At 42.2% G+C, this 24,033-nt stretch overlaps 2 protein-coding genes across 4 annotated transcripts; both read left to right on the top strand.

The window, feature by feature from the left end:
- Nucleotides 1-204: 204 nt before the first annotated feature.
- On the top strand, nt 205-13,417 carry DEPDC1 (DEP domain containing 1). 3 transcript variants are annotated; one of them, XM_082054730.1, is made up of 12 exons: nt 205-332; nt 2,061-2,326; nt 2,824-2,974; nt 3,098-3,216; nt 3,607-3,737; nt 4,162-4,209; nt 7,095-7,235; nt 7,719-8,582; nt 9,189-9,361; nt 10,291-10,467; nt 10,763-10,948; nt 12,685-13,417. In XM_082054730.1, the coding sequence occupies exons 1-12, from the start codon at nt 285-287 to the stop codon at nt 12,823-12,825; spliced, it is 2,445 nt and encodes an 814-aa protein (XP_081910856.1). In that variant the 5' UTR covers nt 205-284; the 3' UTR covers nt 12,826-13,417. The 3 variants fall into 3 exon arrangements, with proteins under 3 accessions (XP_081910856.1, XP_081910857.1, XP_081910858.1); XM_082054731.1 differs by having other exon boundaries at nt 7,719-7,982; nt 12,685-13,414; XM_082054732.1 differs by lacking the exon at nt 7,719-8,582 and having other exon boundaries at nt 12,685-13,410.
- Nucleotides 13,418-17,820: 4,403 nt separating this feature from the next.
- On the top strand, nt 17,821-23,685 carry RPE65 (retinoid isomerohydrolase RPE65; the record flags this gene model as incomplete). Its single annotated transcript, XM_082053817.1, has 13 exons — nt 17,821-17,896; nt 18,238-18,388; nt 18,923-19,030; nt 19,113-19,254; nt 19,664-19,811; nt 20,100-20,181; nt 20,530-20,662; nt 20,766-20,905; nt 21,453-21,582; nt 22,184-22,298; nt 22,394-22,488; nt 22,587-22,698; nt 23,534-23,685. The coding sequence occupies exons 3-13, from the start codon at nt 18,954-18,956 to the stop codon at nt 23,683-23,685; spliced, it is 1,326 nt and encodes a 441-aa protein (XP_081909943.1). The 5' UTR covers nt 17,821-17,896; nt 18,238-18,388; nt 18,923-18,953.
- Between the last annotated feature and the right edge of the window lie 348 nt (nt 23,686-24,033).

A 24,033-nucleotide genomic window follows, 5' to 3' on the forward strand; every position in this document is an offset into this window, starting at 1 on the left:
CGTGTCACAGGGAGAACGCAACAGCTTCAAACGGCTGTCCCTGAGGGCCTGGCGAGTGCCGCCACAGCTCTGCAGCCGCTCAGAAGGACACCGGTCGCCCCTCTTGGAGAGCAGAGCCGGGACCCACAGCCTCCCCAGCCCGTCCCCTCAGGAGCCAGGCAGAGCGCACGCGCCCGCCCCGTCCAATCCGCTGCTGCGGGCGGCTCGCGCAGCGAATTCAAACGGCTGGCGGCCGTTGGGCTGCGCGAGGCGGGGGGGCGGCCCGAGGGGCTGCGCCCAGAGACATGGCGGCCCGGGCGAGCGGCCCGGGGCCCTACCGAGCCACGCAGCTGGTGAGAGCGGGGACCGGGCGGTGTGCGGGGAGGGTGCGAGAGAGGCGGCTGGTGCCGCGGCGCCCGGATCTCGGCGTCACGGTTACGACATGATATTGACTCTTCTGCCCTGGTGAGACCGCACCTGGAATATTGTGTCCAGTTGTGGCCCCTCAGTTCCAGCAGGACAGGGAACTGCTGGAGTGAGTCCAGCGCAGGGCAACGAAGATGATGGAGGGAGTGGAGCATCTCCCGTGTGAGGAAAGGCTGAGGGAGCTGGGGCTCTGGAGCTTGGAGAAGAGGAGACTGAGGGGTGATCTCGTTAATGTTTATAAATATATGAAGGGTGAGCGTCATGAGGATGGAGCCAGGCTCTTCTCGGTGACAACCAATGATAGGACAAGGGGCAATGGGTACAAACTGGAACACAGGAGGTTCCACTTAAATTTGAGAAGAAACTTCTTCTCAGTGAGGGTGACAGACACTGGAACAGGCTGCCCGGGGGGCTGTGGAGTCTCCTTCTCTGGAGACATTCAAAACCCACCTGGACACCTTCCTGTGTAACCTCATCTGGGTGTTCCTGCTCTGGTGGGGGGATTGGTCTGGATGAGCTTTCGAGGTCCCTTCCAACCCGACATTCTGTGATTCTGCGCCCCGGCAGGTCGGTTGGATGTCCGGTGTGGGGCTGTGACTGCGATCCCTGCGGGGGTCGGAGCTGGCTCTGCCCCTCATACCCGCCCCAACCGCTGTCACGCCCAAAGAGAAGCTGCTAAATTAATGTATGCTATGATGAAGTTACAAAAGATGTATCCATCATTAACCAATTGCTATGATCAATGCTTTCTGGCCACCTGCAAAACCAGGAGATATTTCTCAAGTTTTAGATCCTTCTGCACAAAGATTGACAGAAGATTGAGTAATACATGGTTTAGAAGCAGAGTGCTTAGTGTGTATTTAACTAATGTATTTTAAGTAAGAAACTAAACAATTATAACTAACACCACTGATTATTTCTTAGTGTAGATGTATGTAAAAAATTTTGAAAAATTGTAATGCATATGCAATAATTATGTGAATATAAGCAATGCAAGAGCATCTGGTCTTTGGAGCACTGATGGAGGATGATCCCCAGCGCTGATAAAATAAAGAATGTCGCTTAACAGCATAATTGACTCTGCTGCTAAGTTTATTTATTGGTTTCACGCTGGGTAAGTGGCCTCAGAGCCCAGGCAGGGACAGTGGCAGTGCCCTGGTCCTTGAGAACAGTGTGACAGCTCAGGATGAGGAGCCTGGTGATGAGAGTATGCCATCCTATCTAAATAGGGAAGGAAGAAAATACTTTATAATTGGCATTTATGTCCTCTGACAGCTGGATTCATCTTGTCTCTGAGGGCTACTCCAAATCTGAAGGCTGTGGGTTGACAGTCCCTGAGGAAACAGTTGGTGTAGATGCTGGGTATGCGCAGGCTGGGGCAATAAGACTCATTTGTGAAACTCTTTCTGCTTTTAAAGTTAAAGAAGAGTGAGATAAAAACCTCAATGACATACTCATGTATTTTTTTAACTAGAACTTTAATGTTTGTTTATTAATGCTACTACATTATTTAGTATAAATATTAATATTTGTTAGTATTAATGTTGAGATTTCATTCATACACTTATTAACATAATATTGTTTTAATTGACAACTTACATTGATCAACTTCAGGCTTTAACCTTGCATTCTTTCCTGTTTTGTCTCCCATGCAGTGGAATGAAATTACCAAATATTTCCGAGCAGGCATGCCGTTAAGGAAACACAGGCAACATTTCAAAAAGCATGGCAGCTGTTTCACTGCCTCGGAAGCTGTGGACTGGCTCCATGAAGTGTTAAGGACTAACAGCAACTTTGGTCCTGAAGTTACCAGGCAGCAGACTGTTCAGTTACTGGGAAAGTTCCTCAAGAATCATGTAATTGAAGATATAAAAGGGAGATGGGGATCTGAAAATTTAGAAGACAACGGTGCACTATACAGGTACTGAAACAAAGACCAGTTAACAGAGCTCTTCAGGTTGAGAACTTTATTTAAAAACCTTACTGCTCAAATTCTCAAAAGTATCTTGCTTTGGGTTGATCACTTGGGCCAAAAATTAATTGCTAACACTGCTTTACTTGGCTCACTGTTTTACTTTGCCTTGCAGTATAGACCATACATCCTATATGCTGAGGGCTGGTTCTATGCTTTCGTCTAGACACACTTTTCAACTTGTAGTAATTCTGTGCTGTGTTTACTTCTGTCCATTTTACTGAAAGTCTAAGTGGGAAACAGACCTTCCCTTTAGTTCTATAACTGAAGGAATTAATGGCCCTCACTTCTCAAATTCTGCTCTTAGTGTAAATATCTGTGTGTCTTTAGCTTGTCTTTGGAATCAAGAAAAGTAGCCCAAAGCTAATTTATAATATGATAATGTTAAACAGCATTGTAAATAAAAAAATTCACTGTTTTTCTTCTATTAATCCTATTAATTACAGGTTTCCATCAACATCTCCAGTTAAACCTCTGCCAAGCTTATGTCCACAAAAAGAGAACTTGGAAAACTTACCTAGAGACAAAGAAAAACTTTTTAAACTACCACATTTATCCAGGAGAACATTTAGAAAACCTGAATTACTACAGTCTCTGGTAATAACTTATGTTTTGTACAGAATTACAGTTGCCATGCATTTTTGTCATAAAAAAAATAAAACTAGCAGCAATCATCTTAAGAGGCTTGTTTATCTTATGGTGTAAACCACTCACTTTCAGGAAAATTTAGAAAACCCAAAACCTGATACAATAGAAGAAAATAAGGAAGATGCATTGCATAGGAAAGAAATAAGCCAGGAATATGTGCAAGAAACTTGGAGAAATATCATTCTACTGCAGTAAGTAATTTATTATAAAAAGCACCTTCTCATGTATGTGCTTTGTGTATGTAATGGTCCAATCAAGCTTTTGGCTTGCACATTTTTTTAGATGTTTTTGAAATTCTGTTTTAAGTTGAATATTTTATTGTTTACATATTCTTTTCCATTTAAGAAATCCATTGAAATTTACTGGTGCTGGTGTTAAAGTATATTTTAAGTACCATAGATGTTCTTTCTTACTGGTTTTTGGTGTTTGTCCTGGGCAAATGTCTGTCCTCAAATAGTCCTTCTGGAAGTGAGAGTTTATTAAACTTATCAAGTAACTGGTGTTTGAATAGAGTGAAAATAAGTTCTTTCTGTATCATTACAAGCAAACCTTTAGACAGCATCTGCTGTTCCTCCCCACAGTTTGCAAACCATCTTGGGCCTCCCGTCTCTGGACGAAGTTTTGCAGCCAACACAGATAGTTCCCGAGTACGTCATCTACAACATGACTAACACGAGCAAACATGGTGTTGTTATTTTGCAGAACAAATCAGGTAATATTTTTTTTTTTCTGGTTTTGTTTAAAGTTTCTGTATGGTATCATTACAACCAACAATACATAAGTAGACAGGGTTCTTAGGGTCATCATTTGGAGGTGGATTTGGCAGCATTAATGATCGGACGTGATGATCTTAAAGGTCTTTTCCAACCAAAATGATTCTATAATAATTACAGTAATATGTTTCATAGTCTGTCTTTTACACTGAACTGTACTCTGGGAAAAAGTGCATTTGTGTAGAAGGTTTTGTAGGTGTATTACATTCACTTTTACATTACACATGTGTAGCAATATTTAAAATTAGTTTTAAATTAAATCTTTTCTATTTAAGGTATTATTTAATACGTGTGCCATTATTTGTATTGGTCACTAAGTGTTTGGGCTTGTGTATAAATAATGTACTTGTTTGTTTATTTTAGAAGACCTCCCTCACTGGGTGTTGTCAGCTATGAAATGCCTCGCATACTGTAAGTCACAGAATAGCTTTTAATTTCCAGGAACCTATTTTGAGGGTTCAAAGTGAAATACACTTGTATGTTAAGATCAATTGTGATGTTTCATTTTGGAAGTTCAAATAATCTAAGTGCCCTGATGTGTGGAGAAGCCATGAAAGCAACTGTGTAAGCTTTCAGTGGAATTGTGCTGTCCAAGGCTGTGAAAAAGTTAAGAACTGGGTTTTATGAAAATAATTCTTATTAACAAAGAGGCGGGGAGAAAACTTCAGTGTTTGGGTAAAACCCGTGTGTGTTTTTTTTCTAAGGTAGTTTTTCAGGAGTAAAGGGACTTTCCTTTTCTAGTTTCAGGCTTTGAGCTGGACTAACACAGTTGCTATATTTCATATTAACCTGGGGAGGCCAATTCACAGGATACCAGTTGGATTTTTATTTGTCTTAAGAGAAATCAAACAAAGTTTTTCAAAAGGTTTGAGATGAAAGCTTGCTTGTATAGTCAGCTTTATAGTCTACTAAATTTGTCGTGAGACCAGAAAGAAGAATTGCACTTATTTGTTCCTAGATCCCAGACTTGGAGTACAGCTCCTCCGGTTCCTCCTTCTTGCCTTCCCCACCTTTTTCTCCAAACTGTCTTCAGAAAAAGCTTATACACCAAACCCTGTAAGACACCTTTTATAGTTACAGTTCAGCTGTGGAGAACAAAGACCTTAATGTCTTGTGAATCACTGTGTAGTAGATGAGATGGAATTTTAAAGTCAGATATTTCAGCTGGTAAGCATGTTTTGTGAACTGCACTTTCATTGTCTGCAGACTGAGAGTCAGTCTGCACTCATCCCTTGTTTTGGTGTTAATGTATGAAATATCTGAAAGTGGTTACAACTTACAGAAAATTTATAATTTCTTTGTTTTCTTTGTGTATTTGTTTAAATGTAAAATTTAGAAAGGTGTGATGTTAAATCTTAACAAGAATCAGTTACTTAAGGCATCAGTGTTACCTGTACCTGAGCAGCTGATTTGGAACTACTGGGAAAGTATTTACTATGCAGTAATATAATTAACCCAGGTTTTCACACACTGAGGGGAAAAAAAAGAAGTACTTTCCCAGTGAACCTAATGAAGTTCAGTTTCTAATGGCTCAATCAAATGTGGATTCTGCTGCTAATAAAGGAGCAGTTTTGTTCTTCAGTGTGCGCTGTGGCAGACCTGAGTGGTACCAATATCTCCTTTACACTGCCATTGATTTTTGTGAGACTTCACAGAATCTGTTTTTGAGGCTTCCTTTGTCAGCTGTATTTGAAATTGTTATAAACAGTACAGATCATGAGTAAGTAAACTTTGCATGTTTATGAAGCAGGCTTTGAAAAGATTCTGGAGAAGCAGAGGACAGCTAGACTGACAATTAGACTGACTCTATTTCTTTTTTAATAAAACCGCCTCTTTAAATGGCTAACAGAGCATGCTGGAGTTAGGTGAGTGCCTCTCAAATGGAAGCTGAGATTGAGCTCTTTATGTGTGTGCTTGCCCTGCTATTTAACTCTTGCCCCTGTTACTGGCAGTCACCTTTGTTAGCTCCACTCAAAGCCATACTACCTGTAACGTGGGTGTTTATATCTGCATATGTTTCTAGCTGTGGAGTGGAACCATGGTAGGGCTCTGTGCAAGAAGGTTAGTGTGACTTCACAAGTTCAGTTTGCAGCATCTGCTCTTGTGAAAATGACCCTTGTGGGTTGTCTTTTTTTCCGACGTGACCCTTTTTCTTCAGCTGCATTCCCAAATACACAGAGCCCCTTACCTGAAGAGCATTCTTAGGAAAAGCAGGACAGTGAAGAGCTTTGTGAGTGGACTTAAACCAAAGTGGAAAATGTAGCTGAGCACTGGTTTTTGAGCATTTCAATGCCTTAATTCCCATGTCAGTCCTGTATTTAGAACTAACAGGTCTTTATATTCATGAGATGAAAACTGCAAGCAAGCTTGCTGGTTTTTTGAACTCTCAATTCTGCATTTGAGTGAATTAGTTCAAGTGGAGATTTTATCTCTGCATCTGCCAGCTGTACGGTAACCAAATGATGAAGGTGGTAGGTACTTTGCACAGTGAAAACTAAAAATACACTGGCAGGGGAAATACTGCTTTAGTGTATTTTCAGTGTAGTGTGTGCTAACGTGATTATGGATTATAGTTTGATCATATCAAAAGTTAAATTTTCCCTAGTTCTTTGTGTAATTAAACCTGCCATCTCCTAAGTCATTGGAATTGGCTTTGTAAGTTAGTTAATTTCACTTGTAGGAGTTCAGTGGAATATAATAATGTTATGGTTAAAGAACTAGAAAACATCAAATATTTGTACCAGACCTCTTTCATTCATTCTTTTTCTTGTCTGTAGCAACATGGTCAAGGTTGATTAACCAGATATCATAGATAATTGAATTGTTTACCTGTCCCCTTCTGAAGAAAAGATCCACAATGGGAGTAGTGGTGAACAAGACTTCCACTTCAAAACTGGTCTCAGCATGAGACTCTTGATCTGGGAGCTGAAGATTCCTGTGGGAGAACTGGGATTAGTTTGGAAATGAAGGGAAATGCTAGAATCTTGTGAATTATTTTGCTGAGGAACCTAGAAAGGGCATAAATGAGTTTTGATTTATTTTCCTGATGGGGAACAGCTTGTTGGAACTAAGCACAACTCCTCAGTTGGGTATACAGAATATTTTATACTATTTTTGCTTACAAGTGGTACAGTGCTGAATTAAACAAAATATTTGTATAATGCTGACATAATTCTTTTCTTGTGAAACAATAATTCCCATAAGAACAAATTTATGTTGATTTTTTTAATGTTTTTTAATAATGGAATTGTGAGAGTAAGTCCTTTTGTTAATTTTCTCTTTTCACCTCTTTTTAGGGCCTAGAAATAATGACATGAGCCAACCAACTTACAGTGGGTTTGAACGGGATGTATTCAGAACAGTTGCTGATTACTTTCTCAATCTCCCTGAACCTTTACTTACTTTTGAATACTATGAACTTTTTGTTAATATTTTAGGTATGTATGAGCTTAGAAAACATCAGTACAACCTGTAAGTTTATATCAACAGGGGAACAAATCTAATTCAAAGCAGACCTTGATGCTGTAATTTAAATGGCAGGTTGAAGCTGAGGAAGATAATCAATGCTGTCATTCTGTAGTACAATATTAATTGAAATGCAGTTCTGTCTCATAATGTCCTACAGCAATTGCTGTCTGAGCTAACATTCTAAATATGCATTAACCATAATTTTTAAAAAATGTGCTCTTTCCTGCCTGTTCCTCACTATTGCAGCCTGTTACCGTTGTTCTTGCATGTTGGTTGCAGTTATCTTGGATTGCTTTTGGACTGAGCTAAAAACCTAAGGGTTTTACTAACAGAGTCAACTATATATGAGTGTCTTACATTTGTTGTCTTCTGTGTTCAGTCAGCAGCTTGCTTTCTGAACTTGTTCATTTTCATACCACTTGCATCTTAACTTATTTTTCATTTTCTGATAGTTATGTGTGGCTACATCACAATTCCAGATATAAGCAGAGGAAAACATTCTGCCCAAGATGAGGAACATAACCCACAACCTTCAAAAATTCTTCACTTAAACTCTTTCAAGTCAACTGAGTGTCTTCTTCTAAGCCTCCTTCGCAAAGAGCCTGACAAAAAAAAGAAAGAACATGAAGCTTCCAGGAAGTCTTCTTCAGAAGAGCTAACTGTTCAGAAACAATGCACAAAGAAATTGCAGCAATGTCAGCTGGCATGTAGACAAGGTAGTGCCAAAAATCTAATAGGGGGAAGTTGTCAAAATCTTTCAGGTTTCAGGAAGGAACAAGATCCACCTCGAACATTTAGGACAAGATGTTACTCTTTGGAAAGAATTGGAGATACTGCTTCAAATGTATGTAATAAAGGAGAATCTGATTCCCTTGGGCACAGTGATGTGAACACCACCCTGGGCACAAGAAATCAAAAGCAATCACCGCTGTCTGAGCATAAAGCTAATTCTGTGTTGGAGCCTGGGTTTGATAACATGTGTCAAAACCAAACCCATGGTATCTGGAGAGTGGCTGCCTCAACTCTCCAGGATAAAGAGCTGCTTAATGAAAATCTTGGGTCGAAGCAAATATGCAGGTCTCGGAGTTTACTTGGCAAGAGGAACTCCAAAAGTTGTGCCAACATCAATGTACCCGTTGCTGAAATCACAGTAAAGCCAAAGCCTCAACTTTGTGGGCAAGGAAAACCAAATACCTCTGGTGTGGACATCAGGACGGAGGTTTCCGACATCACCATCAATAAGAGACGCTGTAAAAGTACCACAGAACTCTCAGAATTCTCTTTCACTCACTCTTTTATGTTGACTGGCACGCAAAGTAAGATGGATTTCTAAAGCATGTTGTATTGGCTTATTGTGTTGTCTGACTAATCTCTGCTTCCTTAATCTTTGGCACTGTTGCTTGGTTTTTTGATAACCGTATAACGTGATCTGTGGGTTTTAAGAAAAAAAAATAATTCTGCTACATTGTGCTGCCTAAGGGGAGCCTGTCATTCCTCTGCTAACAAATCATAGCGTGTAGTATCTTTAGATCTTGAACTCGATGTGTCAGCATTCACCTTTCTGTTCAGGTAAGTGATGAGGAATTCTGACCTAGACCCTCTCTAAGAGTGGGCAGGGAATTTACCCAGCCCTGCCTCTTGGAGGAGATGCTTTTTTCTGGACTTTGAAACGCATTTTTTGGAAATACTTCCAGGAATAACATTAGTGTCACTCATTAATTGTACCAGCAGTTTACCATAATGAAGCAAGTTGAAGGTGACCACACAAAAAAAAGTCACATAACATTATCTATCATGTTACAGCTGGTTTCTATGAAACATAGATTATCATTGAAAATAATAACATTTCTTGTACCGAGATAAAAATATCCTGAAAGTTGGTTCCAATCTTAACGACAGCTGTCTTTACAATTAACTTGTAGATCTCCTTCAGCCTCATTTAGAAAGAATTGCTGTTGAAGCGCTACAGATATGTTGTTTGTTGCTTCCACCACCAAATCGTAGAAAGATTCAGCTCCTAATGCGTATGATCGCTCGGATCAGTGAAAACGTTGATATGCCGCGGCTGCACGATGCTATGGGAACACGTTCTTTGGTAAGAAAATCGTAAGTGCAGCATGTCTGTTTTAACATTGTGGCTGAAGTAATGCTGAGAATACCCACAATATTCTGTACTTGAGGTTCTTGTCCTTGCAGTTAAATAGTCACCAACGGGCAGATTTTTTTGTGTCAAGAATACTTACAAAAATCTGACTTGAAGCAAGCACTTTTTTGTGTCCATCCTAATATATTTCAAATATTGGTATTGCTTTTGTTTACTTTGAGAGAAGAAGGGAAATAATTTCTTAATAGAATGTAAATGACTGCTTAGTCTGATTTCTGACCCAACTGCCATCTAACTTAATAGGTGTTGGCAAAGAGTCTGTAGAAAACTTTTCTTGGGCTAGCGTTTGTGTATGTGAAGTTGTGACAAAACCGGTTTCAAATAAGTGTATTCTGCCTGGTGAGTTTAAAGATGAGCTTCAAAGTCTAAATTTAAGCTTTCATTGGAATTACTAAATACTTTTGTCGAACAAGATTAGATAAAACAAAGTTACCTGCAGATGCTAATTTAAAATAAGCTTGCTAAAAACTGGAAATATAGAAGCTTTAAAAATTATTTTAAAGCTATTTAAAACTGGATGTCGGTTAGGCTGGCTCTGCAGGTTTTTGATCATCTCACTTGTCTCAAGATGGCTAATTGGACATCCTTCTACAGAGGAAGGCTTACTACCTTTCTAAAAATACGTATTTCATAACTGAAAGTACTGTTCAAAAGTGTGCAAGTCTAATGTTATAAGAAGTTACCTTTATTTCAGATAAGAAAAAAATTATAATTGGTTTTCCTCCTCTCTTGACCAGTGGTGCTGGCAAGAGGCTGCAGTGCCAGTTGGTACTGGGGGTTTGCTGCTACCACTGTGTAGACTGGAAAGAAGGCAAATCCCCCTCGACTTCTTGAACTAACGATCTGCTGAACACTTCCAGATGATACAGACCTTTTCTCGGTGCGTGCTGTGCTGTGCGGAAGAAGTAGATCTCGATGAGCTGCTTTCCACGCGGTTGGTTTCATTTCTAATGGACCATCAGCAGGAAATATTTAAAGTACCGACTTACCTGCAGGTTGCAGTGCGAGATCACCTGGAATATGTGAAGATGGCTCAGGTTGGTGACATAAGTTTAAATTCATTTTCTAATTGCAGAGTATTTGTTACTTCTGAAACTGGGAAATTGCAGAGTATTTGTTACTTCTGAAACTGCAAATAAAAAACACTATGTTTTGAATGCAGAATTGTATTAAACTCTTGGTGTAGTCATAAATAGTAGCTACATTATAAAGTTTTGCAGCTTATGATGTTGCTTTAAGTTAGTGTGCTTGGATATTTGTTAGCTTCTTACTGAAATAGTGATACATGATAATTTGCAAATACACACACCCCTTCTTCAACTTCTGTTTCAGTGCAAATATCCAAAGGAAGAAATTTGTGCCATATTACCAACGTATTCATACTGCAAACAAATAACTCCTCAGGAGTTTGAAGAACAAAAGGTTTCTACCTCTCAAGCTGCAGTGGCAGAGCTCTTGGAGAACATTATCAAAGATAAAAACTTGTCTGTGAAAGACAAAAAGAAAAAGCTAAAACAGGTAAGAAAACGTGGTGGATAATTCTTCTAATTCTGACAAGGCCTTTGAGGGAAGTATCTCAGTCCCTGGAACAGACCCAGAGCAGACTGGAGACAGAGGAATGCTGGTTTTTCCCCAAAGAGCTGTTAGGTGTATTTGGATTGTGTGCTCTGATTGGGATTTTTAAAGACAGTGGCTAATACTGCATTTCAGGCAGCAGCAGCATTCAAACAATTATTTGAAACCCATGTAATATTATCCTAAGACTCTGCTTTCTGTTCCATCATGTGTGATAGAATTGCAGCATGGTTTCTCATGCACTGGCTCTACAAGTTTATCATTAACATACTATGGAAAGACTTAAAATCAATTATTGATAAAATCGTCAATTTTTGCTTTAAGGAGTCAAGCTCTATCTGTTCTCAACTCTAAACATTCTTTTCTGAGGATTTAGCTTTGTGTTTTGTAACGTGTATATTGCTAAGATTATCTGGCACTTCTATGGCCTATTACTAAAGCTAAAATACAGCAAATCTGACAGGATTTAATACTTGAGGGTTTTTCTTTTTCGGAAAATCTTTGGCAAGTATTTCTGAGCAATTGAATAGTATTGTACTTGTCCTGGAATCTCCTAAGCGAGTCTTGTGACTCAAATTTGAAAAAGGAGCTTTTCGGAGCAAGTACATTTCTTTCTCTTTGCCCCTCTCCCTGCTTCTGAAATACTGACTTTCATACATGTTGTGAAAACTTTCTGGTCCCATAAAAGTGAAGGCTGGACTTTTAGGTTCATTAAAAGAGTAATTAATTACAGTTGATTTAAAACTTGGAGGCAACAAGCAGTAAAGAGTGGTACACAGCAGCATGTTAAGCAGGTGAAGTGGGGAGGAAGGAAATAAAACTCAAATCCTCTAACAGTAAAACTTGAAGTACATACACTCTTGATGAGTTCCCACTGAAGTACAGCTCATACTGTAAGGACCACATGTTAGCAAAGGTTATTTTTAAAATTCACAGAGCTTTACCATTGTAGTCCTGTCATTTGTGGTGTGATAAATTACAGCTCTTCAGAGCGATTATTCAGTTTAGATACTTATAACTGGGGAAAACTAAACATGTGGCACTTTTTAGAGGGTCAGGTCCAACTTGGGTTGTCACCGGGAGTTACCAATGGTGTCATTTTCTATAGGCTGAATCAGTCAGCAGAAAGCTTTGGCTGGTGCATAGATGTATTTACTGTTATTCATTCCTTCCTGAGACTTTTCATAATAAAAGGGCAAAATGTCAGAAATATGTCTCTGAAGACAGGTATTTTTGTTTAATTGTATATCTGCAGGAATTGAAAAATTACTCCATTGGCTGAGTAGTAAGCTCTCCTAGAGATTACCTTCCAAATATGCTGAATTTTGGCTTCCATGTAGATAAAACATATTTATTCTTCTTGAAAGCCAGCTTTCCAAGCATGAACAGAATATCCACTGATGCTGCATTGATGGTGCAGCTCCATGTGGGTGCTGCCTGGCCTGGCTGGGGGGACAGCATTGTCCTGGTCACAGCAGCTGAGATTTCTTGGAAATAAAGTGAGACCAGAAGCTTTTCTCATTTCAACAGGAGATAAAGTGCCTGACAAAGCTTCCGTTTGACTCATTGCTGATAGCTGTGCTGCTCCTGCTGGTCCACATCCTTCCCAAGTGATTCCTGCACAGCTGGAGGTTTTGGTAGAGTCTATTTTATTTTATTTTTGCTTTTGTGTTTTCTAGTTCCAGAAGGAATACCCTATAATCTACCAGAACAGATTTCCAACAACAGAAAATGAAGCAATGCTATTTGAGAACAAACCTACCATCAAACAACCCATGCTTAGCCTAAGGAAACCAAGATTTCGTAGCCTAAGATATTAATTTCACTGCACTTCAGCTACTTATTTATTTGATGGATGGACGTATGAATGATTTACCACAGGGCACGTGTTACAGAAATTTGAATGTGGCTGTGTGTGCAAAAGGAAGAAATGTTTACGTGGACGCTATGCTGAAACGTGCCAAAACTTTGATTTTGGTGCAGATAACTTTTGAATGATTGCAAAGAGAGAAATAAATATTTATCTGTTTACAAATTATTACAATATATTATGCTCAGTAACATAAATGTGAAAATGAGCATGAAGCCGTTAGTAACCAAAAATTTATATATGGTTTTCATATGGGAAACTAAGATATGCATATGGTTATTTTTTAAATGGTCAGGAATTTCTGCCGTTTATTATAGTTTGTGTAGGTTGTTGAGTGTCTGTATGTTGTGAATAAGTGCCTTCTTTATATTCTCAAAATATTTGTATTTAAACTAAACAATGTTCTCTAAATCTGGGACTAATTTAAAAGTTGGTTCTGTCATTTCCAAGGGACCTGGAAATTCACCATAAATAAAAGATTATCTGATCCATACAATACTTGCATTCAGCTCATCTGTAAAATTCACATAAGCTTTTGTATATTTATATTAAAATTCTTAGGTATGTTTCTGACATTCTCATGGGAAATTTATTTTGGATCTATTAATATACATATCAAAATACTGGAAGTGATGGATTATACACCAAGTGACAACAAATAGAATCAAAATACACTGGATTTCCCTGTTTTATCCACAGAGTTAGAGGTTTGCTTATTAATGCTGATGGGGCCAAAGAGTCTAAATCTGTGTATTTCTGTGAGAAAACAATTCAAAGTAAGTGTTTTTGTAAGGAAGTCCTGATTTAATATTTAAACTGATGTGCTGACGAGGGGAGCAGGTGCCGGGGGAGGGTGCAGCTGAGGGTGGGGAGGTCAGAAGGTAATTAATGCAGCAAGTATGTTAATTTGCCATTAGGCAGCTACAAGTCCTTAGACAAAATGAGGCCACAATGTAAAATGTTGCTTCTAGATAAGTTTTAAACTATCTGCCTATTTTGTCTGTGTTTGCAGAAAAATGGAAGGGCTGTACTGGAAGAAGGTACGTTTGGAGTCCAACTTTGTTTTCACTTGAAAGTTTTATTTATTAAGCAGTTTTGTGCTTATGGAATCAGATATTTTGGAGAGCTGTTTTTCCCTCATGTGAGCAGTTCCAATGGCTGTTACCTTGTTTGGTGGTCTGAGTTCTGAGCTGAGCCACTCGGACAATAAACTGAATCATCATTGCACCTGCACATCCGGACGCTTATAGTAGTTTTTATAAAACCATTGTCAAAATTAAAACAAATCTCAACTACTCAATTCTTTACCTGGTTTGGGAATCTTTCTGGCATCTCATGGGTCTTGTACAAGTTCATGTACCATGTCACATCCATTGGTCTTATGAATGAATGTCTTATTGGAGGATTGTCACACTGATATTTGACATTTTAGCACATAACTGCAACCATGAGACTGCACTTCAGTTCCCTCAGGCTGTTCTCCCTGGAAAAATGAGGCAAAACCACCTTTCCATTCTGCATCTGACAGATAATTATACATAAAGATACACAATTATATATATATGAAATCAGTCTTATAATCAGCTTTATGGCTGATAGCTTTCTGATAACTGGGGTATGTCTGGCACAAAACCTATTTTGCAATATATCATTTTGCTCTCTTCCTTAGGAGGCGGAAGGCTTGGTAAATGAGAAACCAAGATTAGCCTAGTTCTAGCCAGTATTAGTGATGCTTTAATGTCCTGTAGATAACACTTGTGTGAGAGGTGACAATGTTCATCTCTGTGAGGCCTGGTAGTAAAACTACTTTGAAAAATCCAGTACCTGCCTGAACTTGCTTCTCATTTTTCTCAACATGTTAAACTGTTGCATAAATGCTTTATTTATGTATGCGGTCCAGTTAAGTAACCTATTTGTCGAGAAGCTCACATTTCTAAGGATTTAGCTTTCAAAGGACTGCCCTCATTATTCAGAGTTCTTGATCCATGTTATTTAATGTTTTGACAGAACTTAGCAAAAATGTGAATAAATAAACAGATTGACTAGCTGTGGGACAATTGAAACATTCCAACTGGAATGACATACAAATTTACTTTTAATCTGAACCTTTCTTTGAGCTATCATTTTCTCTTGGGTGAAATTTTTTAGTGGAAGCTTTTTAAATATATATATATATATTTTTTTTTTTTTTTTTTTGTACTGCAAAACCTACAGTTCTGTAGGCGACCAGTTAATCCGAGGTGAATTTTCGGTGTCTTGTAACGTCTTGGTTGTGTCCAACACGGGGTAGCAGAATTCCCTCCGCTCTCAGTGTAGTTTGATCTGTTTGCTCAGCGGTGGCCAATGCAGGTGTGACCACGATGGGCTATTTGGGTTTGGAATATGTACTCACTGTTTTGCAGACACCGACCCAAAACTCTCTTTTGCTGAAGTGTTTTTAGCTGTTATTTGTGGTTGCCATCTGCAATACCACCTGGTCTGCTGGAAATCAAAGGTAAATAAATTAGTTGCCTCTCTTTCCTGCACAAAAGAAGTGGGATGAGATGCTGCTATTTTTTCTTAGCAGCACCTTTTGTGCTAATTAGCATCAATAATTCCTTTTCCAGTCATATTAGTTGTAAGGAAGAATGGTTTTATGACACATTGGCAGGCATATGCCATCTCACGGTGTCCTTGGTGTTGGTGTCACACCAGAAGTCCCTGGTCTAGCACTGACTGGTGTGTTTTGGCACCTGGTGATTCCAAGAAAGCAACTGAGTATGTGGATAAAATATTAACAACTGAGCTCAGCATCAAATCGTGGTGCAACCATGTGCTCCAAATTTAACTGCGTGTGGGCAGCAGACAGAAGAGGCAAAATTAAAACTTAGAGGGGAGCAAGAGAAAGAATGATAGAAGAATTAAAGAATTGGCTCTCTGCCTCCTGAGCCCCTGGAGGAGGATGCGGCCTGGGAAGATGTGTCACCATGGAAACACTGAATTTTCATGACATCAAAGATTAGGACACTGCTTTGGGTCCTTATCCTACAGATAATTAAAAATCTCCATGTTATTTGCACTAAGAGGCCTTGGGTTTGCACTCAAGTTGATATTGTATATATTTCTCGCTGGGCTGCTTCTGCGGACAAATTACCATATAATTAAGGTTGCTTAATATGGAGAGTTAATGGGAGGCTTCAGCCAAGGAGCTCAAGAACGCTCAACTTGTGATCTTGGTTTTGAGTTAGAAGCCTTGAATGAACCCTCAGTCCTAAAGGAGACACTCTGTCTAGTAAAGAGGAAAAAGAAAAGAAGACATAAAAAAAGGAAGCCAACCTTTCACTGAATGGTTGTAGTAGCAGATCAAACATGGAGACTATTTAATGCTTCATTTTCTCCTTTCACCACAGTTTTGAGCACTGGAGCCCCCCTTCTGCTTGTGTGGGAGGAGGACCTGAAGGTAAATGGAATTCTGAAATGTTTCCATGCTGTACCATGGGCTACCCATGAGTACACAGCGGTGATCTTTAAAACCTCGTTAATCTTTGAAATTACTCCTTACAGCCCCATTGTTTTCATAGATGTCTGCTCTTACTAGAGGTCGTTTCTTAAAGTGATCTTTGGTTGTCTGCATGTAAAACAAATGATCAAGTCTGATGTGTTTGAGTGTGTAGGGCTGTTAACACCCTGTGTAAAAATATTCCATTACGTGCATTAGATTTCAGGAATCTGCCTTGTGCAGCAGCTGGAGCATCCCTGGTGCCCTCCCAGCCGGTGGGAAAGGTAAAGCTTTAGTCTTGCTCTCCTTGGACCAACACATTAGAGCTCGCAAAGACAGAATTCCACAGAAGCCCAGGACAGAGGAAAAAGTGGATGACTGATGTGTACAGGAGGCAGGAATGATAATAAGTGACACCGTCATCTTATCTCTCGGTTGGTGTTGGAGCAGGGAAGGTTTCCTATGGCGCAGGGCACTGGTGAAGAGTCAGCAGCTGTGCCAAGTGCCCGGCATGTCACCCAGCACGACTCCAACACGCTCCATTTCACTCCTTTCTGTTTTTTCTCTTTTTTTTTTTCGCTTTTTTTCTTTTTTTTTTTTTTTTTTCCTTTGTAATTACTTCTGCTTGGGAAGAATTTAGGTCTCAGAAAAACATTCAAAGCCCTTTTTTGTGTGAACAGCGAGACAAAACCTCTCAAAGCCCCGGGAGGATTTTGGTGCTGAAAGCCCACTCTGTTCCCAGGGGGTGTGTGCTGGTGGGGGCGGCTTTGGGCACAGAGCTCCCCCCAGCAGTGCCCCATAAATACCCCTCACACAACTCTCGCTGTGCGCTCGGCTGCCAGAGAGGAGAAAATGTACAACCAGTGAGTATCTCTGCGGGCGTTCCTGTGCAGGAGCAGGTCAGCGATGGCCATCGCAGTGCAGTGCTGGCTGCTGTGGGGTTGGGGGTCTGTGCAGGCTGGAGGGGGGCTCTGTTTGGGGGTGTCTGTGCGGGTGTGCCCCCTGATTTGGTTGCCGGGGGACAGGATCACCACTGGGTACCAGGGGATGCTCTGTGCTTCGGAGACGGATGGTGCCTGTGTCTGGTGTGTCTTTGCGGACTTTGCAGTAGATCAAAAATGGAACCTGAAAAATAATTCTTCTTTGCTCAAAATAAAAAAAACTGCTTATCCAAGACCTGGGAAATACACCTTGGATTTTGCTTCCTGATTGGATGTCCTGAATTTGTCTGTGGGGTGCAGGTGTCCTGTCTGTATTCCCTGTTCCTCCATCATGTGCTTGGGGTTTATTTTGTTCTAGGCAGCCCCATCATGGCTGGTGCTTCTCCCTCCTGACCTCTCAAGTTATTTGCAGGCAGCAGATCAGTCCATCCAGAAGCAAAGCCCCCTCCCTTGGGGGGTGGGTTCCAAAGCCACCCCAAAATCACAGAAGGCTAATGCCAGGTCTGCTGCCCCTTCCAGAGTGGAGCATCCCGCTGGAGGCTACAAGAAGCTCTTTGAGACGGCGGAAGAACTGTCCTCGCCGGTGACCGCACATGTCACAGGTGGGTCTGAGCTCCTCCTGCCCAGAGTTTGTTCTCAGGAGCTCGTGGGCAACCAGAGCTCAGAGGTTTTATAAGGGCCAGAAGTGGAGGTTGTAACAAGGCTGGTGTGTTTTGGGGTAGAGGAAGGACAGATCGGTTGGGTCATCTTCAGACATTTCAATATTGAATGTCTTGGTCTACAGGAGGTGTGTAGGTGAAGGATACTATAAAGAGTTCACGCATGTTTAGAAACCAAGTTTAATAAACATGCAAAAAAAATGGTGTGACGTTTTGTTCTTTCTGTTGACACAATAAGAATGACTTGCTCTGATTTGCACGCACCAACGCCGCGTGTTCCGCAGGCAGGATTCCCAGCTGGCTGCGCGGGAGCCTCCTGAGATGCGGCCCCGGCTTGTTCGAGGTGGGCGCAGAGCCCTTCTACCACCTCTTTGATGGCCAAGCGCTGCTCCACAAGTTTGACTTCAAGGAGGGGCATGTTACCTATCACCGAAGGTATGTGCCAATTTTCCAAGAAAAATAGCAAGGCATTTGCTCAACTCTGCTCTGCTGCCCAGCACGTGGGAGATGCTGGTTATTTCAAGTCAGTGTGGTTATTGGAAGAGCTCTGATGGTGAAATCACTGAGACAGGCTGAAAATAACTGAAACTTACTCATAGTTAGCAGAAATGCAACTTTTTGCACAGATTACAAAACATAGGGGAGGGCAGGGAGGGCTGGATGCAGTTGCAGCCAGTGACAGAATTACAACCTCTCTGAAAAATGAGAAGTGTTTCAGTCAGAAGCTGTCAGCTCTCAGGTGTTCGGCCAAATCACCGTGTTTCCAGCCGGTCCAGCTCCCCCTCGATATCTCCTCCTGGGGATGCAGTTGGGGAGCAGCTGCTGGACCCTATGTGCTCCAGATGCAGCGTGAAGCTGCGGGGACCTACAGCTCTCATGAGGCTCATCGCAAGAATATTTACATTTTAATTGCACAGCCCATTGTGGGTTTACAGCTATACCCGTGACTCGCCTTCTCGCCCTGCCCAGGTTTGTCAGGAGTGACGCTTATGTGAGAGCGATGACCGAGAAAAGGATCGTGATCACAGAATTTGGTACCTATGCCTACCCAGACCCGTGCAAGAACATCTTTTCCAGGTACCTTGGGGCTGTGGACGTTGCAGCGATGTCCTGCGGTGCTTCCACTTCCCCTGACTACCTGCCCGTTTTCTCTATTCAGGTTCTTTTCATACTTCAAAGGTGTGGAGGTCACTGATAATGCCCTCGTTAACATTTACCCCATCGGCGAAGATTATTATGCCTGTACTGAGACCAACTTTATAACCAGAATTAACCCAGATACGCTAGAGACCATTAAGCAGGTGTGTCTTTGTACTGCGCTTCTAAACAGGTGGAAGAATAAAACTAAAATGAAAATGTTTAATAAAAGCCTCTTACAGCAAGGTGAGAGATGAGGTTTTCCAGGGAGGTGACGCAGAAATCAAACCAGCCGGGAGGGTTAATGAGAGCAGAGTCGGAATGAGCTTGTAAACCAACCCAGCACTGCTGCTCTGAGTGATATTTAAATAGGAGGTGATGGGGTCTGCGTCCTCATGCGTGGGTTGGCATTTGCAAACTGGAGCTGGATTGCAAAGTGGACGGTGATTTGGGCTTAGAGAAGAGCTTTCCATGGCTGAAGCGAGATTGTACGGACCTGAGACACTTTGCAGAGCTGGCGACCTCCCATCTCCTGCAGAGAAAGCTCCTGACTTGCTGCATCTTCTTCTCCAGGTGGATCTCTGTAAATACGTGTCCGTCAACGGGGCAACGGCTCATCCCCATATTGAAAACGACGGGACAGTTTACAACATTGGCAACTGCTTCGGCAAAAACTTTGCGCTCGCCTATAACATCATACGGGTTCCTCCGCTTCAGGCAGGTCAGTTAATCCCAACCCTGAGCCAACTGAGAACATCATCTCCCATAAATCATTTTTTTATCCTTCAAATGAGTTTTGTCATCAAGTTACATTTTATTAATCTTCTTTAGATTTTATTCATTTTTTTAGGTAGGAGAAATGTTACCTTAAAAACAATTTATTTATGTGGTTTCTAAATCATGAACCACCTTTGCATTAGAAGCAGAAACTTGCTGAGTAAACACTACAAATAGAGACTAAGTAAGTGGAGGTGAAACCCTCCTTAACCCCTCGCCTGTCCCGTTCCAGACAAGGAGGACCCGCTGGACAAGGCGGAGGTGGTGGTGCAGTTCCCTTGCAGCGACAGGTTTAAGCCATCTTACGTTCACAGGTGAGGTTTGGTGGGGTTGGGACCAAGGTCGCAGCTCGGGATGCTCCTCGTGTGTCCCCCAAAGTGTGTCTCTCACAATGCGGCTGCATTGTCCCCATGTATTCCTGCGAGCACACCACGGCGGGGTGGCCATGCACAGAGTCACTGCTGCTCTGTGCTCTGGAAAAGTGGCACACGGGGCTTGTTCTCGCGTGTAATCAGTGACACACCAAAATCAGCATGTTTATATTCCTGTCACTTTAAGTGGTGATCTGCATGATCTGTTCAGTGCTTAAGATGAACTGCTATATGGGTATTGTCCAAACTAACTCCCGTTGAGCTTGACGTGCTGGCCATGTTTCAAAACAGCTTTGGGCTGACCTCGGATTACATCGTGTTTGTTGAAACGCCGGTGAAGATCAACCTCCTCAAGTTCCTCTCCTCCTGGAGCCTTTGGGGAGCCAACTACATGGACTGCTTTGAGTCCAACGAAACCATGGGGGTAAGTGGCCAGCCATACCGAACTGGGCTGTACTGGGAGGTCCATCATCTTGGTTTAACCTTCATTTCTCTGAGCGCAAACCGAGCTGCTGCTGGCTTTTCAGGTCTGGCTTCACGTGGCAGAGAAAAAGAAAGGCAGGCTCCTCAACATCAAATACCGCACCTCGGCCTTCAACCTCTTCCATCACATTAACACCTACGAAGATAATGGGTTTCTGATCGTCGACCTCTGCACCTGGAAAGGGTGAGTGTTGGCGGTGCCAAGAATGGAGCTGGCCAAGGGTCCCGAGCACGCCAGTCCCTGCATTGAAATATTCGCACATGGTGACCCACAGACTATACAGCGTGGAAGTTACCCAGAAGTGCAGAGGATGTTTGAAGCTCATTGTCCATGAAAAAAGTTATTTTTATCTTTAATAAATGTGACCACTGAAGGGCTGATGCTGTTTCAGCTCCTGGGGCTGCAATTGGCAGGCTCTGGGTGAGGTTTAAAAGCTGCATTTGTGTTAACACAGAGAAATGTGGCACCAAAACGGTGATGCCAGCCCCGCGTTGGCTGCACAGCCGGGATGCTTGAGCTGGGGTGGTCCTGGCCGCTGCCGTGGGTGCTCGGGATGGAAACCAGCACTTGCTGGGTGTTCCTGGCGGGGGAAGCAGTGCACACACACAGCTCGCTTCTGCCAAGGACTCCTCTTAATCCATTGAATTTTAGGGGAAAAAAAAGGCGCATTTGAATGCCCTCGCTTGCAAGTGACATCTTTGTTTCTGTCTGTGACCCTGGTTCCATGCAGGTTCGAGTTTATTTACAATTACCTCTACTTAGCCAACTTACGATCAAACTGGGATGAGGTGAAGCGACACGCAGAGAAGGCGCCACAGCCCGAAGCCCGCAGATACGTCTTGCCCCTGAACTTCGACAAGGTACCAGGGGTACCGGGTGCCCTCCTCTGCAGGGCTTATGTCCGAGCATCGCTAGTGCTCTGCCTGACCCCACTTAATTAAAATTACACTCAGAAAATGGAAGCAGCAGCCGTTGCCAAGCGCATCGATGTTCTGTGCTTGGCAAGGCTCTGCTGCACATCACTGCCTTTGCCTTTCAATGTAGCTCACAACACATCTCTGCAAATGGGGTTAATTTATCTGTGGGATTTCCTGCACTTGGGGTATTCCTGGGTGGAGACAACTCAGATCCTTTGCATGGATTCTAAATGAAAACAAATAAAATACATTCAAATCTAAGCTAAAAGATCAGTAAAATACAGGTTTCATGTCAGTGGAGGGTGGTGAGAAGCTGCAGCAGCACAAAAGGAAGGGCCAAAGCTTGCTTAGATGGTTTGGCATAATGAAAACTTTTCTCCGATTTGCAGAAAACCAGAACTCTTCACCCACCTCATCATTTTGCCCAACACTTAGGGGGTGATAAAATAAAATTCTGGGGTGCCAGCCAAACCACCAGCTCCAGCTTCAAACAGACTAAGAAATTTGTTTCTCTGTTTCTCTTGGGTATTTTTCTCGGTCCCAGGCTGACACGGGCAAGAACTTGGTCACGCTGCCCTATACGACGGCGACGGCCACGCTGCGCAGCGACGAGACCGTCTGGCTGGAGCCAGAAGTGATTTTCTCAGGGCCGCGCCACGGTGAGATGACGATGCCCAAACACAGCTCACAGCAACGCCAGCACCCCCTGCACCCACCAATCCTCATGCATATGTGTGTTGTTTTTTTATTGTAGCCTTTGAATTTCCACAGATCAATTACAAGAAATACTGTGGGAAACCTTACACGTATACGTACGGGCTGGGGCTGAATCACTTTGTCCCAGACAGGGTAACTATCACCGAATGGGTCTTTTCCATGATCTTCCAGTTTAAGGACAAGAAAGAGTATTTCTGAGATGTGTTTTGTTTTGTTTTTTCCACCTTTAGCTTTGCAAGCTGAATGTTAAAACCAAGGAGACGTGGGTATGGCAGGAGCCGGATTCGTACCCCTCAGAGCCGATCTTCGTCTCCCACCCGGATGCCCTGGAGGAAGATGACGGTAAATACCTCTTTTATTTTAGTCAAGGACACCGTGGCTCTGCTGAATTCAAGAGCCAGCTCTCACTGGTTTATAGTGGCAGTTTCATACTTCATAGCCAAAATGTGTCACATTTCAGAGTGAAATTTCATATTATGTGTTCCCAGTTCAGGAAAGTGACGATGCAGGAGCTTGAGTCCTGCTGAAATGAAAAGGTTTTAAGCTTGTTTTTAAAAGCTGTCTTTAACTGAAGTAGACAATGCACGTTTGAGGAATATGTTTAAGTCTCTCTCACTTCCTGAGACTTAAGCCTCTGCAAAAAGCTGAGTTAAACTGGGCTCTGTCACCTTCCCAAGGCTGTGTCTGATGCCATCACAGACTGTGAGGATGTTCCTATGTCACCTGCCATGACTGATCCACAGAGCACACAAACCTAAGAGCTATGATGTCCCATCCCTTCCACACAGGGATGCCACGATCCAGAAATTGAGATCTTGTAGCATTAAACCCGAGGAGCAGAATTCTAAAGTAATTTATAAAGTAATTCATAATATTGAAAAAATGAGTGGACAAATTTGAGATATATATTTCTGTATGTGATGTTTGTCATCAGCCCCTGCAATAGCTTTTCGCAGTTGCTTTTTCAGAATTAAAACATTATTCCGTTTTGGAAAGAAACTCTGAGGGAGCTACGGTGCCACGGCACCCCGGGCGGGCAGGCTGGGGATGGCGAGAAGCCAAAATAGCATGAGAAAGAAATAAATCATCTCGGTCTACTTCAGAGCCGGTGATTATGCAATAATAATGGGATTTACTGGCGTCCCATGTGCGGGTGGTTTTGTTTTCTCCCTGCCAGGGGTTGTGCTGAGCATCGTCATCAGCCCGGGCGTGGGGCCCAAACCCGCCTACCTGCTGGTCCTCAACGCCAAGGACATGAGCGAGGTCGCCAGGGCCGAGGTGGAGATGAACATCCCCGTGACTTTCCATGGAATGTTCAAAAGAGCCTGACCTGACTGCTGCCCACAACACGTCGCGGTTCCTCCGGCGCAGGCTCCGTTTACAATCGCTCGCGTGACCTGAATTCCTTCCACGGCACCTTTTATTTGTGTGGCGAATTAATTAGGATTGAGCATTTCAGTTCAGGTGTTTTTCAAATGCATTCTTTGGCATAATATCCAGATGTACGGTGCTAAGAACACTCGTACGGTTAAATCGACGGAAGTTTGGGGTGGTGGAAAGGAGTTTTTTGTTTTTACAAAATTAAAGTTTGCAGCTGTGGCAAAGTTAAAGATGCGGGAAAACGCAAACTCAATACCTGCGCACATCCTAATGTTATGTACAACAGTCTCTGTGCTC

The sequence above is a fragment of the Streptopelia decaocto genome, assembly GCF_964273445.1.
Source record: "Streptopelia decaocto genome assembly, chromosome: 5".
Lineage (NCBI taxonomy): Eukaryota > Metazoa > Chordata > Aves > Columbiformes > Columbidae > Streptopelia > Streptopelia decaocto.

Coding starts and splice junctions, on each gene's coding strand:
- DEPDC1 (XM_082054730.1), top strand. CDS start 285: ATGGCGGCCCGGGCGAGCGGCCCGGGGCCCTACCGAGCCACGCAGCTG. Junction 3,217..3,606: donor AGAAATATCATTCTACTGCA/GTAAGTAATTTA, acceptor TCCTCCCCACAG/TTTGCAAACCATCTTGGGCC. Junction 8,583..9,188: donor TATGTTGACTGGCACGCAAA/GTAAGATGGATT, acceptor ATTAACTTGTAG/ATCTCCTTCAGCCTCATTTA.